Below are 16,644 nucleotides of genomic sequence, written 5' to 3'. Positions count from 1 at the left end.
TACCTTTACTACCGGTTCGCGATGGGAGCTTCTGTGCATATCGTCAATTATGACGTCCGGGCGGAGCCTCCCGCCATTTTTACTACCGGTTCTAAAGAACCAGGAGCAACCCACCACAGCGCATCAGGGTTGTGTTTGACCTAGCGGGGCTGGGATGGGCGTGGCCAGTTCAACGTCACTCATGTTGGGGGCGCCTGTGGTGGCCTGAGCGCTCTGCTAGCGAAAACGGGCTCCCGAGCTCCATTTTCACTGGCAGAGGGTTGCAGGCGGCCGCGACAGGTGAAACTGGAGCTCGGGTCCTTCGCTATTTCCAGGGCGGCCCCGGAGGGCATATCCAAGCATCCCGCCAGCTGGATCCGGTCCCTGGGCCTCGAGTTTGACACCTCTGCTCTAGATTAAGACCTGGTATGTATTTAACTTTGCTTTTTTTCTGGGAACTTTTTTTATGTAAGAACATTTACTACCGTAACTGATTTTGCCTTTGCGTCAGTGGTGTTTGCCAAGCACAGCATTTCCTCTGGTTGATAAGGTCGCTTTCTATGGCAGCGAAAAGCAGTTTAGTTTATGATTTTCTACATAATAGCTATACTGCAAGTGTCCCTTGCCGTTTGTAATAATTGGTAGCAAATTCAATATCTAGGAGGCTACACACTTCTTTTTCAACAGGCCTAAAAAAAAAAATTAGGTAAGTTTCATAATTAGGGGAGAGATGGTGTCAAAAATTCTGTTAAGGTTCCCTTGATTGGAAATAATCTCGAACGCTACCGCTCATTTGGGGAGCTTTATGCAAAATAAAACTTCCCCAAAAGAAAATTATTATGCATATGAACTGAAACGAAGATGCTCCCAATGTTCAGTTTGTTTTATTGTATTAAATATTAGTACATTGAAGTCTACAAATTATAAGTTCCCACAATTTTTCCTATGCAATTCTTCAACAAGATTATAAGCATACGACTGAGTAGAATTCTCCATGTTCAATTTTCCCTTCGTAAGAAAAATGGCTTCGCTGTTGCTTTTAAAAAGGAAAAGCTAATCAAAGAGAGGCATTTGGAAACATCTCCTATAGGTTTGAAAGAATATTGATGGGTCGCTTGAGATGGCAGAACCTTGGCTGATCTCAGTACAGGTAGTCCCCAACTTACAACAGTTCACTTAGTGACTTTTCAAAGTTACAGCGGCACTGGAAAAAGTGACTTACGACCGTTTTTCACACTTACAACTGCTGCAGCATCCCCCGTGGTCACATGATCAAAATCCCAACGGTTGGCAACTGTTTCGTATTTATGACGGTTGCTATGTCCTGAGGTCGTGTGATCTCTTTTTGCGACCTTCTGTCAAGCAAAGTCAATAGGGGAGGCCAGATTCACTTAACAACCATGTTACTAGTTTTAACAAACGCAATGGTTCACTTAACAGCTGTGGCAAGAAAAGTCGTAAAATGGGAAAAAAGCTCATTTAACAAATGTTTTCCCCTTAGCAACTCAATTGTGGTTGTAACTTGAGGACTACCTGTACGTTAAGCCACAGAAATGATTTTACTTATTACTACTATTGTAATCAAACTTCTTAATAAAATTATATTAAAGTGATTTTACTTAAGAGCTGAAGATCCGTCCCTTGATCCAGCAAGAGATTCTTGCATGCAAGTAGCTTTCTAATTACAAAACGGAATGAGAATCCAAAATGTCTTGTGTAGTGAGTAAAATATTCTGAAAAGTATTATGCGAGGAGCACGTCTAGAAAAGTTCTTACTCAAAAACGATACAGGGTTGACATAATTTGTGAACCAAAAGTTTCTCTTCATTATTTCAGCATTAAAAGTATTCTCCTGAAATTCCACATTTGGATTACGCTTCTCTTGAGCTTCAGCAATTAGCTTTGCTTCAAAGCGATGTCTAAATTTGTGTCCTAGCAGCTTACATACTGAAACAGCTAAATGTCTTCTCCAAAACTTTAGAGAACAAAAAATACAGAGCTAATTTTTCTCTTTAGGTAATTCAGATTTAAATCATTACCATATTTGTCTGGCAAAATGATACATGCAAATATATTGATTTTGTTGAGTTTTTGGTGGGGAGTTTTTTTGGGTTTTTTTGTGATAATAAGCGGACCTTGCACCTGCGGGAATACGCTAGGAAAATGGTTTTTTTTGTGATAATATAATACTTTGTAAGTTTTTCATATCATACAGCCTTATAACTTCAAGCAGGAGTGGGCAACTGTGGCCCTTTTACAACCTGTGGACTTCAACTCCCAGAATTCCTGAGACAGCCAAGCTGTCTCAGGAATTCTGGGAGTTGAAGTCCACAGGTTCTAAAAGGGCCACAGTTGCCCTCCCCTGACTTAAAGCATCAAAAAGATTTTTCTTCTATTGGGGCAACCATGACAAGCTCTAAACTCAATATGTCAAGCAGCTTTAAAAAAAAAAAAAAAAAAAAAGAAATAGTATGACCCCCTTCTAGGGCAGCACCGTAATGAAATCCTCAAAATAACGGTCTTTCCTGAACATCTGTCCTCCAGCAATCGGGTTATCTTTCAACTGAGCTGGGACATCCACTTTATACAAAAGAAATATTCCTTTACGAATATACGCATGAACCGTGAAGGGGAAACAGGGTTGCACGAAGCGGATTCCAAGTTTGTAGAGCCCCACGTTTTGCTACAACAAACATAACCTTGGAGATGGGAAATACGAGAGCCCAAGATTGCAACGCCACCACCGCGCAAAGCAAAGGTTAAGTTTGGGCCGATTCAAGTCATTCAATGTCATTCAGCAGCTGCAATTCGAAGACCTGCAGGTGTTCCTTAAACCGCCGGTGCGCGTCGGCACTGTGGGGCCGCCGTTCGCGCTGTAACTCACAGATGCGCAGGCGGAGTCTCTGTTCGCGACGCCGGCAAGCTTGCAGCTGCCGCTGTGTTTTCCCCAGAGCATCCAGTGCTGCCTCGGCCCGCCTCTTCCAGAGCAAGGCACTACCCACCTGGTAGCTGTGCTCATTTTGGATGTAGGCACCAGCTGGGGGTGGGAGTCGTAGCATGTAGAGGGAGAGAGAAACGGGTTGAGATGGTTCTACAGGTTCTGGGAGAGCTGGAGATGGCGAGGCCTCTTCTTGGCCAGTGGCAGCTGGTAATTGTTCCAGGGGTATGTCTGAGAGACTGGCCAAATTCTCTGGTTCCGACCCTGGGAGATCAGGCTGGCTTCGAAGCTCACCAGTAGTGGGAGCGGCCCCAGGACTTGGCAGCTCTTGCACGGGGAAGCAAGAGACATCCATGCACAATGGAGTTGTTGTCTCCTCCGCATTGTAGCAGCCGCAGCTGTGAAAAAGGGATAGAATCGAGGTCAGGTGAGAAGTTAACAGCTACCTACGTAAGGTGCGACGCAGAGTAAACCAGCAGAGGAAAACGTGATTACAGATGCAGGATGCCTATGTAGAACATATTCTTCCTATAGGTCAGGGGTGTCAAACTCAAGGGGATGCTTAAATCTGGTCCATGGGGCCGGGCTACAAATATTAAAGGACCAGCCGCCCACTTCCCTCACCTTGTTTTCACTCTCCATGGCCTCCTGCAGCATTCTGCCGGCTGAAAATGGGCCTGAAAATGGGCAATACTATCTAGTACAGGTGTGTCAAACTCAAGAGCTTCAATCTGGCCATGTGCGCCCCCCGCGCCTCGTTTTCACTTTCTATGGCCTCTTGCAGCACTCAGCTGCCCAAAAACGGGCAAAGATGGGCTGAAAACCTCCCAGAAAATGGGCCTAAAACAGGGCCTGTTTTCAGCCAGCAGAGTGCTGAAGGAGGCCATGGAGGACGAAAACAAGGCACATGGAAGTTGTGCGTGGACCCCCCGTGCTGCATTTTGGCCAGCAGGATTCTGCAGGAGGCAGCTGTCTGGTCTCCCCCCCACCGCCCCCTCCGGCTCGTGGAGGAGAACTACAATGCTGATCCAGCCCGCAAAGAAATCCAGTTTGACACCCCTGCTATAACGAGCCAATATGGAGTGAAGCTTGGGCATGGGAAACATGGCATTTTCTAGGCAGCCCTGAATTATCTCTTGTAACATACTACTATAAGATGTGGATACGTATAGCAAAAAGAAGAAAAAGATGATTCAATTAAGCCATAAATTACATTTCGGGACTGATGCTTTTCACATTTTTAATATTCTTAACTTAATTCATATTTTTTTCTCTCTGGTTCCAGTCTCATTCCATTCTGTTATACATAAAATTCCTTTTAAACTTACTAATATATTAATCTATTAATGGCTGAACAGATTATGCTTTTTACCGTTTTATCAAGAAGTAAGCATCACTGAATGTACTGTGACCTACTTCTAAATACCGTATTTTTCGGACTATAAGACACACGTCCCCCTCTCTCCCCAAAAGTGGGTGGAAATGTCTGTGCGTCTTGTAGAGCGAATGTTGCCAAAGCCCCGCCCACTTGCCAGCCCCCACCCTTCGGCCTCTGCCTCCTAGCAATTTGCCTCCTTGCAGCAAACAGCCAACAGCCTGGTCAGCTTCAGCACAGCCTGATTTAGCACGAGCAGTTGATTGGCGGTTGGATCAGCTTCCCGGAATACCAACGATCAGCTGTTCCAGGCTGCAGGTATCGTTGTTGCCTATTGCCGCTTCCGCGTGCCCCATTTTCCATGCGTCCTGTTTGGTGGCGAAAGGGGGGCAGTGGGGATGCCCGCCTGGAATGGGCTGAAAATGGGGCACGTGGAAGTATTGATAGGCGACCGTGATCCCCGTAGCCCTTGAACAACTGATCGTTGGTATTCCGGGAGGCCGATCCAACCGCCAATCAGCTGCTTGTGTTAAATCAGGCTGTGCTGAAGCTGACCTTGCTGTTTGCTGCAAGGAGGCAAATTGCTGGGAGGCAGAGGCAGATCCCACCCCCCCAAAAAAGCTTAGGTGCGTCTTATACTCTGAAAAATACGGTAAATATGCCTAGGGTTACAGAGAACATGAGGTCAGAAGAGTGGGACTTACCTCTGCTTCTGTTGATACTTTGCAAGTTTGGAACTGTTTAGTTTAGACTTCCGGCGTGGTTTTGCATGAGGCTCAAATATCGTAGGAACAGCCCCTTCCTTGAGACGATGATAGCCGCTACAAAGGAAACAACCCCCACATATCAAAGTTGTTACCCCGAAAATCTGGACTCTGCATCGCTGGAGGAGAAGTCAGATCTTCTGAGGGCTTTGGAATTAGCTAAGTTACATTCTATTTTGAGTATTATTTCTCCAGCTTTTTCTATGTACAGACGTATTAAACAAAGTAATTAATTTTGGCCACATATATTTAGCCCTTTCCTTTCCTAATTCTGTTTGGTATCTACAACCCAGAAATCTTGTAATGAAATAATGTCAAATTAAGTTATGATCAGGTTAAATATATGATCTGTTTTAGCAATACTATCTAGTATAGGGGTGCCAAACTCAAGGGCCAGCCTGGAAATATTAAAGGACTGACCCGTGGTGCCTCTGGCAGCTAAAATGGGCCACATGCGTCCCCCTGCGCCTCATTTTCACTCTCCATGGCGTCCTACAGCACCCTGCCAGCCGAAAATGGCCCAAAAATGTCCCACAAAACAGGCCAAAAGCCCAAAAACGGACCCAAAAAACAGAGCCAAAAACAGCCTAGAAAATGGGGCTGTGTGTGGCCAATTTTTGGCCGGCAGAGTGCTGCAGGAGGCCATGGAGGATGAATACGAGGCCTATGGGGGCTGCACGCGGACCCCCTCCCCACACCCCGTTTTGGCTGGCAGGGAGTTGCAGGAGGCAGCTGTCCCGTCTCCCCCCGTCCCGTGGAGAACTACAATATTGATCCGGCCCTTGTAGAAATCCAGTTTGACACCCCTGATCTAATATAACTAGCCAAGATCCTTTCAAGATTTCACTCACACTTACTTTTTAAAATGGATTTACCAGGGGTTTTTTTTTTTTTTGGTGGGGAGGGCAAGAGAAGAGTTCACTTTTAGTGTTATAAAGAAGTCTGTAATTGGTCACCCTAAGAATCTGCGCTACCAGGAGCCCTGGTAGCGCAGCAGACTAAAGCACTGTTATTAACATCAGCTGCCTGCAATTACTGCAGGTTCAAATCTCACCAGGCTCAAGGTTGACTCAGCCTTCCATCCTTTCTAAGGTAGATAAAATGAGGACCCAGATTGTGGGGGCAATAAGCTGACTTTGTATAAATATACAAAAGTACGAAGGCTATTGCTTAACGCATTGTAAGCCGCCCTGAGTCTTCGGAGAAGGGCAGCATATAAATAAAATTTTTAAAAAATCTGACATTCTAGGAAAGAAAAAAACCCTTGATTTCTGACTGGAAATCACATTCTAAATTTTCAGAATGTGAATATCTTTCGGGTCACTTTGACTTCCCTTCCTTAGCCTTACTCTCTGCTATCTTAGCAGGTAGAAACATGCCTCTCACCTTTTCTGGATCTGGAAGCTCAGCAGGTTTAAGTCTGGTTAGTACTAATGTGACACTAGATGCCATACCTAAAGATAAAGCAGGCATAGAAACAAACAGACGAAAAGCCATGGATCTTGTTTAAAAAAAAAAAAATCCTTTGGAAGATAGATAAGAAAGAGCCAAGTCCTTAAAGAAATAAAGAAAAACATGTCACCTAAACAAAAACAAAACAAAACAAAAAAAAAAGAAAGAACTTGGGCCTGAGAACATGGGAAGCTTCTCCTCAAATCCTCAATAGCTACCAGAGGTGAAAATCAACAAGGCGAGAATTGCCGCCAGTATTGTAAATCCATAAAGCAAGGACTTTTAGGCCCTGAAGTCCACTATCTCTTTGAGTCATCTTTGGAAGCAGACTTAGCAACTTCTGCCTCTCTAGCTAGTGCCTGGCAGATCATAGTAAAGAAGGACGTGGGTAAGTGAAGGAGAATGTGAGTGTGTGCAAGAAAGGAAGAAGTGAGTTCTAGTCCTGTTTTTGATGCAATAGCGCTTATACCACTTCACCATGCTTTTACAGCCCTCTTTAAGTGGTTTACAGAGTCAGCCTCTTGCCCCCAACAATCTGGGTCCTCATTTTACCTACCTCGGAAGGATGGAAGGCTAGTCAATCTGGTGAGATTTGAACTGCCAAACTGCTGGCAATCAGCAGTCAGCAGAAGTAGCCTGCAGTACTGCACTCTGACCACTGCGCCACCACGGCTCGGTGATTTGAGTCAGTCACTCTTTCATCCCAACCCAACTCACAGGGCTACTGTGAGGAAAATAGGAGGAGGAAGGTATAGGTATGTTTTCTACCTTGAATTATATATAAAAATAATAAAGATGGGATAAAAATAGTATTTGTTGTCACACTAAATTCACTTGGGGTGTAGTTGTTAACCAGGGCTGTGAATATGTGAGCAAGAGATCATAAGACAAACCTGGGAGCACATGTAGGTTTGTAGATTAGGTGGGAGAAATCAAAACAAACCCTAGAAAGGGCAATGGTAAACCATTTTAAGAGCCACGGTGGCGCAGTGGTTAGAGTGCAGTATTGCAGGCCACTGCTGCTGACTGCCGGCTGCCTTCAATTTGGCAGTTCAAATCTCACGAGGCTCAAGGTTGACTCATCCTTTTGTCCTTCCGAGGTGGGTAAAATGAGGAGCCAGATTGTCGGGGGCAATAGGCTGATTCTATAAAACAGCTTAGAGGGGGCTGTGAAGCAGTAGATAAGTCTACGTGCTATTGCTATTTTCAAACCGCTGCCAAGAAAATTACACGGATGTGCCTATAAAAAAAATCACCAGAGGCTGAACTTGACTTGAATGAGACTGTTTTAACTTTTCAGCTTTAAAAGGCATCTCAAGGTAAATCGTTTGAGTGTGTGCACACCTTCATTTATTTATTTTATTAAATTTCTATACCGCCCTTCTCCTGAAGGACTCAGGGCGGTGAACAGCCACAAGATAAAACACATAAATACAAAAATTTAAAATAGATTAAAAACGAATCAAATAATTTGGCTGAATTTAAAATACCCCATAATTTAAAAACAAATTAAAATTTACATTTAAAAAGGGGGAGAAGATTTAGGCCAGGCCAGCTTGATGAAATAAAGAAGTCTTAAGCGCGCGACGGAAGGTGCGCAGATCCGGGATCCTCCGTATCTCCGGGGGGAGCTCGTTCCAGATCGTAGATGCCCCCACAGAGAAGGCTCTCCCCCTAGGGGCCGCCAGTCGACATTGTTTGGCTGACGGCACCCGGAGGAGCCCCTCTCTATGGGAGCGTACTGGCCGGTGGGAGGCTATTGGTGGTAGCAGGCGGTCCCGTAGATAACCAGGTCCTAAGCCATGGAGCGCTTTAAAGGTGATAACCAAAACCTTGAAGCGCACTCGGAAGACCACCGGGAGCCAGTGCAGCTCGCGCAGGAGAGGTGTTACATGGGAACTCCTTAGAATGGTCATATCATGCTGTGCCTGTTTTCACAAATTTGTCAGAAAGCTGATGAGATTGAAACTCAACAGCCACTCCCACCCTGTCTTTTCTCCGGGAAGTAAGGTAGGGAAGCATTTCTAGAGAAAGCACTGGGTTACACGCTCCAGACTTTTACTTCTTTTTAAAAAAAGGTTTTTGAGTGAGTTGTTCCCCATATTCATAGTGTTTTAATAACGAAGGTCAGATGGAACAGGCATACTGGAAGGACCATTTCTCTCCATAGGAAGGATATTGCCTATATTGATGCACATTACTGTCCTGCTGAAAACTGTCTACCGTACTTTAATTCTGCATCCTCTTTCATGTTTTTCAAATATTCGAATGACCTACCTGGTGCCCACTAGTTCGAAGCAATTCTTCTCAAAGTGCTTGGAGCAAAAATAAACATATTTAGAGGCAGGGTCCCAGAGACCCTGCCCACTCATGTCTTTCCGCTGACAATTCTCCAACCATGTGGTTCGCCGTGGATTGTCCTTGGGCAATCTGTGAGAAGAGATATTAAGTGATTAACTCATGGGAGATCAGAGGTCACCTGCAAGATTGTGCATATCTTTTTTCCCAAGCTCGAGTAAAATAGCTTTTTTTTTTTTTGATTTGATTTATATGCCGCCCTTCTCCGGAGACTCAGGGCGGCTTACAATGCGTTAAGCAATAGCCTTCATCCTTTTGTATATTTATACAAAGTCAGCTTATTGCCCCCACAAACTGGGTCCTCAATTTATCTACCTTAGAAAGGGTGGAAGGCTGAGTCAACCTTGAGCCTGGTGAGATTTGAACCTGCAGTAATTGCAGGCAGCTGGTCTTAATAACCAGCTTAATAACAGGGTGCCTTAGACCACTGTACTACCAAGGCTCTTTGATGGCAGTGTGGCTACCTCTGAAGGCCATCTACTGGGAGACTAGTGGGTTTTCTTGTATAATTGGTGGGCCTGGGGTCTGATCCAGCAGGGCAGTGTAAGTTATAATAATAATAATAATTTTATTGTCATTGTATGTGTATACACAGTATACCTATACAACGAAATTCACTTAACACCCAAAGACCAGGCCCAACACACATAACAATCTCAAAACACCCCCCCCCCCACCACCACAAATTCCCCATCCCTAAACCACCCAAACATCCACACAACAGACCACGTAATGCTGTCCAACATCTCACTTATGGTGGCCCTTTAGTTCATGGTTGAATGCAATCATAGCTCTGGGATAAAAACTATTCAGAAAATGCGTGGTCCGAGTTTTAATTGTTCAGTATCTTCTGCCAGAAGGCAACAGTCCAAAAAACTTCTTATAAAATATTCATTCTTTAAAATCACTGATCCTACAAAGCTTGATTTTATGATGGTGAGACGGGGTGAAATCCAGCAGGTTCTGGAGATCCAGTAGCGGAAATTTTGAGTAGTTTGGAGAACTGGCAAATTCCACCTCTGGCTGGCCCCAGAGTGGGGTGGGAATGGGGTTTTTGCAATATCCTTCCCCCCAGGAGTGGGGAGGGAATGGGGATTTTGCAGGATCCTTGCCCCAGAGTGGGGAGGGAATGGGGATTTTGCAGGATCCTTCCCCCAGAGTGTGGAGGGAATGGGGATTTTGTAGTATCCTTCCCCCGGAGTGGGGAGGGAATGGGGAATTTGCAATATCCTTCCCCCCAGGAGTGGGGAGGAAATGGGGATTTTGCAGGATCCTTCCCCCCCGGAGTGGGGAGGGAATGGGGATTTTTGTAGTATCCTTCTCCTGGAGTGGGGAGGGAATGAGGATTTTGCAGGATCCTTCCCCCCCGGAGTGGGGAGGGAATGGGGATTTTTGTAGTATCCTTCTCCTGGAGTGGGGAGGGAATGAGGATTTTGCAGGATCCTTCCACCAAGCCACACCCACAGAAGTTAAAAAAATGGATTTCACCACTGTGGTGAGATATCGTATGAAGCTGCAATTTTAACAAGACTAATCCTACCAACTTTCAGCTTCGTACCGAAATAGGAGTCTGCAAGGGCAGAGAATAAAAACATTTCTCACCGATGGAACGAAACGCCTCGGTTGCGGGTTTCAGGTGTATCACGAGTGCAACAGCCAGTAGCAGAGCAGTGACGGGGCATCTGCAAGAGAAGAAAAAAAAAAACAAACACTCCGTAGCATGTAACTCCCACTATTTTGAGGATCAAGTCATACATTTTTTTTTTTTAAGAAGAGGGAAGACAGGTACCCAGAAGACTCCAGAACCCGGTTAAAGTCCCAATATTCTCTACCAACAACTGTTGAAAGGAGGACTACGTTTAGCTTACAGAATAGTTTAGAGCAGTGTTTCTCAACCTTGGTAGCTTGACGATGGGTGGACTTCAACTCCCAGAATCCCCCAGCCAGCAGCGCTGGCTAGGGGATTCTGGGAGTTGAAGTCCACCCATCGTCAAGCTTCCAAGGTTGAGAAACACTGGTTTAGAGCATGGGTGTCAAACTCGCCATGTCACGTAGCCTACATGGGACGTTCTTCCCTTCGCGGAGCTGGGGTGGGCGTGGCCTGCACGTAGCCACCATCTGGTCCACGGGCTGCCAATTTGACACCCCTGGTTTAGAGCTACATTTGAATCAATGGAAGGATACTGAAATCACTGTATTAATTAGCTGCCAGAAGTATCGTTCATCCATTACAGTGGCTTGCGAAATATACCAGCAAATTGTGCAAACTTTGACATCTAAACTTTTCAACATGTCTTAAGACTCTGAAGCAGCTGAACATTTTGACATATACTGTAAATTTTGGGATATTTTCAATAAGAATAAAGAGCAGAACTATTTTTTTTTTTCCTGAGGCTCGGTAATGCACTGTATGCAATGCCAGATTTAATCCCCGGGTGTGACAATGTGCACCAGCATTAATTTTGTAAAATGAACTTCCACGCAATTCAGATTTAAGGAAGCCTTTAGGAGGAAGAATTCTCCTTGCCAACAACCCAGTCACGTGGGCGAGATACTTCAAGGTTAATTTAGAGACCTTCGTGCTTCCATTGCCTGCCGTCTTAAGTACCATTGATGCTGCAGTTTCCAAGACTGGGTTTCCATTTTATTAAGATCTGCTTGAATAGGCCATGGTTTCTAGAAGAAGCCACAACATAATTGCGACTTGCAAGAGCACAAGGACAAGTTTATACAGCAGGTACAAAAACAACACAAGCAAGCGCACCGCATACGGTGTCGAGTCTCAGCCCAGCTGCTGGATCTCTAATTGGAGGAAGTGGGATTGGGGAGATTCACTTCGCAGATAAACTTCCGCCTTATTCTTCTCACCCTTCCTATTAACTATTTATTATTATTTATTAATGAGATTTAAATGCCGCCCTATCTCCAGCCGGACTCAGGGCGGCTCACAATAGTTAAGAAGCATCTAATAAAAAGTTAAAAAATTAAATCCAAATCTCATAATTTAACAGTTAAAAGTACAATTAAGACTAACAAGTTAAAATTAAATTAGAATTAAGACCTAATTTATGACTATAACCTTGTGGTTTGTATCTCTACGATTTATATTGTTTTGTTTCCTAGTACGATTTGATTGCTTATTTAGTAACCTATGACTATCCCTACATGTTGTATCTTATGATTCTTGATGAATTTATTTTCTTTTTCTTTTATGTACACTGAGAGCGTATGCACCAAAGACAAATTCTATTCTATTCTATTCTGTTCCTCTATATTCTATTTCATTCTATTGTATTCCATTCTATATTCTATTCTATTCTATTCTATTCTATTCTATTCTATTCTATTCTATTCTATTCTATTCTACTCTTTGTATCTTAGGGTTTAAATGAGGGGTCTTAGGTGCTCTCTGAGCTTGGTTGTTTAGTTGCAGATATTACCCTGCTAGGCAACATTATCAGTGCTAGAAGGGGTATTCTATTCTATTCTATTCTATTCTATTCTATTCTATTCTATTTTCTAGTCTATTCCTCTATATTATATTTCATTCTATTGTATTCTATTGTATTCTTCTATTTATCTATTCTTATCCCTATCCCTATCCCTATTCTATTCTTTTCTATTTCTATTCTAGTCCTCTATATTCCATTCCATTCCATTCCATTCCATTCCATTCCATGTATTTTAGGGTTTAAATGAGGGGTCTTAGGTGCTCTCTGAGCTTGGTTGTTTAGTTGGAGATGTTTCATTACCCTGCTAGGCAACATTATCAGTGCTAGAAGGGGATTTCTATTCCCATTCCTATCCTAATTCCCATTCCATTCCATTCCTTATGCCGCAAGAACATGAAGTGGGGAATGAGGCTAACTGCACCTGGCTGACCTTGAAAAGCTCCATAAATCCGGGGAGCTTAGCTTGCATTTGGATGGAGGACCACCAGGAAAGCCCCCCACCCCACCCCATGCCTTTGCGAGGGACAAAGTGGTCCTGATGAGGGGGCAGTGGCCAGCCTCATCATGGAAAACATGCCAAGGAAACATGCCAGACGGTGTCAGGGTTGCTCTTAAAGAGCCACTTATTGGGATGGGCAAATGCGGCCCTTTTACAACCTGTGGACTTCAACTCCCAGAATTCCTGAGACAGCCATCTTTGATGGCTGTCTCAGGAATTCTGGGAGTTGAAGTCCACAGGTTGTAAAAGGGCCGCATTTGCCCATCCCTGGTTATTATAAAAAGAAAGGAGGACGGGGAAGCGCCTGGGGGGGGGGGGGAAACTCTCTCCTTCCCTTCTCCAGTCCAGCCGCAAAAGGGGCTGGGCTGGAGTGGGTGGGGGGAAGGGGGAGGAGCATGGAGCATAAATGGGGCGTGGCTAGAACAGCCCGCTCTTTTTCTTTCCCCCCTCCCTCTCTCTCCACTCCCCCCTCCCTCCCGCAGCCCTCCTAGCGGGGGGGGGGGGAGCTGGCACGACGGATGCGGATTGGACACGCCGCCTTTCTCCGGAGGGGGGGGCGCATTGGCGGTTGGGAAGCAGCACGCGCAAGAACAGCTGCGGGGGGGGGGAATTCCATCCAATCCCATCCTCCCTCTTTCCCCGCGGGTCGCCTCACCTCCCCACTACTCCCATTGCTCGAGACGCCGGCGCCGCCGCCGCCGCGGCTTGAAAGATGAAGCGGAGAAAAAAAAAAAAAAGAGAGAGAATCGCGCATCTTCTCGCGATCAACTAAAAAGCCCCGTCACGTAGAGATAGGAACCGCTTTTTTCGTAGAGGTGCCTGTCAGGGTGGCGAGGTTTCCGGTTCCTGAGGCGGAAAGGGGTCGCCTCGCATAAAAGATCTTCATTGCCCCCATCTGGGCTGCCGAGAAAAGCAGATAGATGGCTTCCCCCCCACCCCCTCGGATACGGGAAACTTCCTAAGTTGCCTTTTCAGTGGCCGTCCGGCTTTTGGTTAAATGTCAGCTCTGACATTTAACCAGAGCTACCCCTAACCAGGGGTAGCTCTGTTTCTAGCCATTGGGAACACTGAGACCCTATACACCAAAGACAAATTCCTTGTGTGTCCACTCACACTTCGCCAATAAAGAGTTCTATTCTATTATTTCTATTTCTTTTCCTATTCTATTTCTATTCTATTTCTATTCTATTCCTTTTCCTTTTCTATTCCCTTCCTATTCCTATTCTATTCATTTTCCTATTCTATTTCCATTCCTTTTCCTATTCCTATTCTATTCCTATTCCTATTCTATTTCCATTCCTATTCTGTTTCTTTTCCTATTCTATTCCTTTTCCTTTTCTATTCCCTTCCTATTCCTATTCTATTCCTTTTCCTATTCTATTTCCATTCCTTTTCCTATTCCTATTCTATTTCCATTCCTATTCTGTTTCTTTTCCTATTCTATTCCTTTTCCTTTTCCTATTCTATTCCCTTCCTATTCCTATTCTATTCCTTTTCCTATTCTATTTCCATTCCTTTTCCTATTCCTATTCTATTTCCATTCCTATTCTGTTTCTTTTCCTATTCTATTCCTTTTCCTTTTCCTATTCTATTCCCTTCCTATTCCTATTCTATTCCTTTTCCTATTCTATTTCCATTCCTTTTCCTATTCCTATTCTATTCCTATTCCTATTCCTATTCTATTTCCATTCCTATTCTGTTCCTTTTCCTATTCTATTCCTATTTCTATTCTATTCCTTTTCCCTTTCCTATTCTATTCCCTTCCTATTCCTATTCTATTCATTTTCCTATTCTATGTCTATTCCTTTTCCTATTTCTATTCTATTCCTATTCTATTCTATTTCCATTCCTATTCTGTTTCTTTTCCTATTCTATTCCTTTTCCTTTTCCTATTCTATTCCCTTCCTATTCCTATTCTATTCCTTTTCCTATTCTATTTCCATTCCTTTTCCTATTCCTATTCTATTCCTATTCCTATTCCTATTCTATTTCCATTCCTATTCTGTTCCTTTTCCTATTCTATTCCTATTTCTATTCTATTCCTTTTCCCTTTCCTATTCTATTCCCTTCCTATTCCTATTCTATTCATTTTCCTATTCTATGTCTATTCCTTTTCCTATTTCTATTCTATTCCTATTCTATTCTATTTCCATTCCTATTCTGTTTCTTTTCCTATTCTATTCCTTTTCCTTTTCCTATTCTATTCCCTTCCTATTCCTATTCTATTCATTTTCCTATTCTATGTCTATTCCTTTTCCTTTTCCTATTCTATTTCCATTCCTATTCTGTTCCTTTTCCTATTCTATTCCTTTTCCTATTTCTATTCTATTCTATTCCTATTTCTTTTCTATTTCTATTTCTATTCTATTTCTATTCTATTCCTATTCTATTCCTTTTCCTATTTCTATTCTATTCCTATTTCTATTCTATTCTATTCCTATTCTATTCTATTTCTATTCCTATTCTGTTCCATTCTATAAATGCCTTCATTTCTTTTACGTAATAAGGAAGCTGTTTACAGGATTCCATAAAAGGCAGCGTAAGGTAGAAATAAAGGCAGTGCTTTTCTAACAGGATGTTTAAAAGACAGCAAATGTCCCCCCACCCCGCTTTACTGCAGCTTCCTTTTCTTCCTTGGTTTGCCTGTTTTTGCTTTTCCGGAAGCGAAGTGTGTGATTAGTGTGCATCTCCGTTTGGGAAGTGCTTCTCTCTATTCTTCCTATCTCTATAGACAGGTACCGGCTCTTTAGGAACCGCCCTCCCTTCTAGCCAATCCCCGCTTAATCTGTTGCCTTCCGCCAATCAATCCCAGCCTCCTAACTCAAAAAAACTAGGACCAATTAAAAGCCTCCGGGCTGTGCAAAGGCGGGTTCTAATTTTTTTTAATTTTAATTTAAATAGAAAGAGCAACATATTCAATATCCATATAAACAGTGTGTTGTCTGGTTACAATTCTTTTGAGCAATACCCATCATAGTAATAATCATCATCTTAAATAGTAATCTCATAATGACAGTGCTTTTCCATTATCATATTAATACATATCAATTATTAATACTAATCAAAATTAATAAATTACAATAATGAACCCTAATAGTGAAATTAATTTCTCTTGCAATTTTAGAAGTTCTAACTTGTTTCTCTTATTTAACCATCAATAGAACAGATCCCATATCTCAAAATATTCAGTGTCTTCTTTTTCTTTTGATTTCAAGTGTTAGCTTGAAAGGCAGGTTCTATTTTTTAAAGTGTTGGGTACTGTGGATAATTCAAGGAGGAATAGAAAAATACAAATCAAATAATCCAACAACGTTGGATTATTTAAGGGAGCCTTTTTTTTTAGAATTTATAGGTAACATTGGAAAGATAAATGTATGGCCCCATTCAACCAATGGTTTGAAGATCTGATTACACTTGCAGCCTAGAAGCAGATTAGTTTGTATAGATTGTGTTCTTTTTTCTATTATAAAAGCAATAAAAAAAAATTAAATCCCCAAAAGTAGCTTTTTGTATTTAATAGTGCATCTTTTTTTACCAAGATGTTAACTTTGGTTACATAGGGAACCATCTATATTTCTTACTAACTTTAAGAAGAATTCTAACCTCAATAAAATGTGTGATAGGTAGGTAGATAGATGGATAATATTTATCAGAGACATTTCTTTTAAGCCATTTTGATAAGGATTGTATCTTGAAAGGTTACAAGAGTAAGAAATACCTTTTGTGCTTTGACTGAGTTAAGTAATAACTTACTTAACAGGTGGAACAGGTGGCGTTGCAATGACCAGTTTACACATCCTTCCAACCTTGAGGGAAGAAATGTTGCA

At 42.9% G+C, this 16,644-nt stretch overlaps 1 protein-coding gene across 1 annotated transcript; it reads right to left on the bottom strand.

Annotated features, from left to right (window-relative positions):
• Positions 1 to 847: 847 nt before the first annotated feature.
• THAP7 (THAP domain containing 7) lies at positions 848 to 13,626 on the bottom strand. Its single transcript, XM_087873581.1, has 5 exons — positions 13,473 to 13,626; positions 10,469 to 10,548; positions 8,786 to 8,938; positions 4,997 to 5,113; positions 848 to 3,315 (listed from the first exon to the last, which is right to left on the bottom strand). The coding sequence occupies exons 1-5, from the start codon at positions 13,569 to 13,571 to the stop codon at positions 2,760 to 2,762; spliced, it is 1,005 nt and encodes a 334-aa protein (XP_087729707.1). The 5' UTR covers positions 13,572 to 13,626; the 3' UTR covers positions 848 to 2,759.
• Between the last annotated feature and the right edge of the window lie 3,018 nt (positions 13,627 to 16,644).

This window comes from Pantherophis guttatus, chromosome 7, assembly GCF_059756535.1.
Source record: "Pantherophis guttatus breed Tessera chromosome 7, ASM5975653v1, whole genome shotgun sequence".
Taxonomy (NCBI): domain Eukaryota; kingdom Metazoa; phylum Chordata; class Lepidosauria; order Squamata; family Colubridae; genus Pantherophis; species Pantherophis guttatus.
This window is presented reverse-complemented; position numbering and strand designations above follow the sequence as displayed.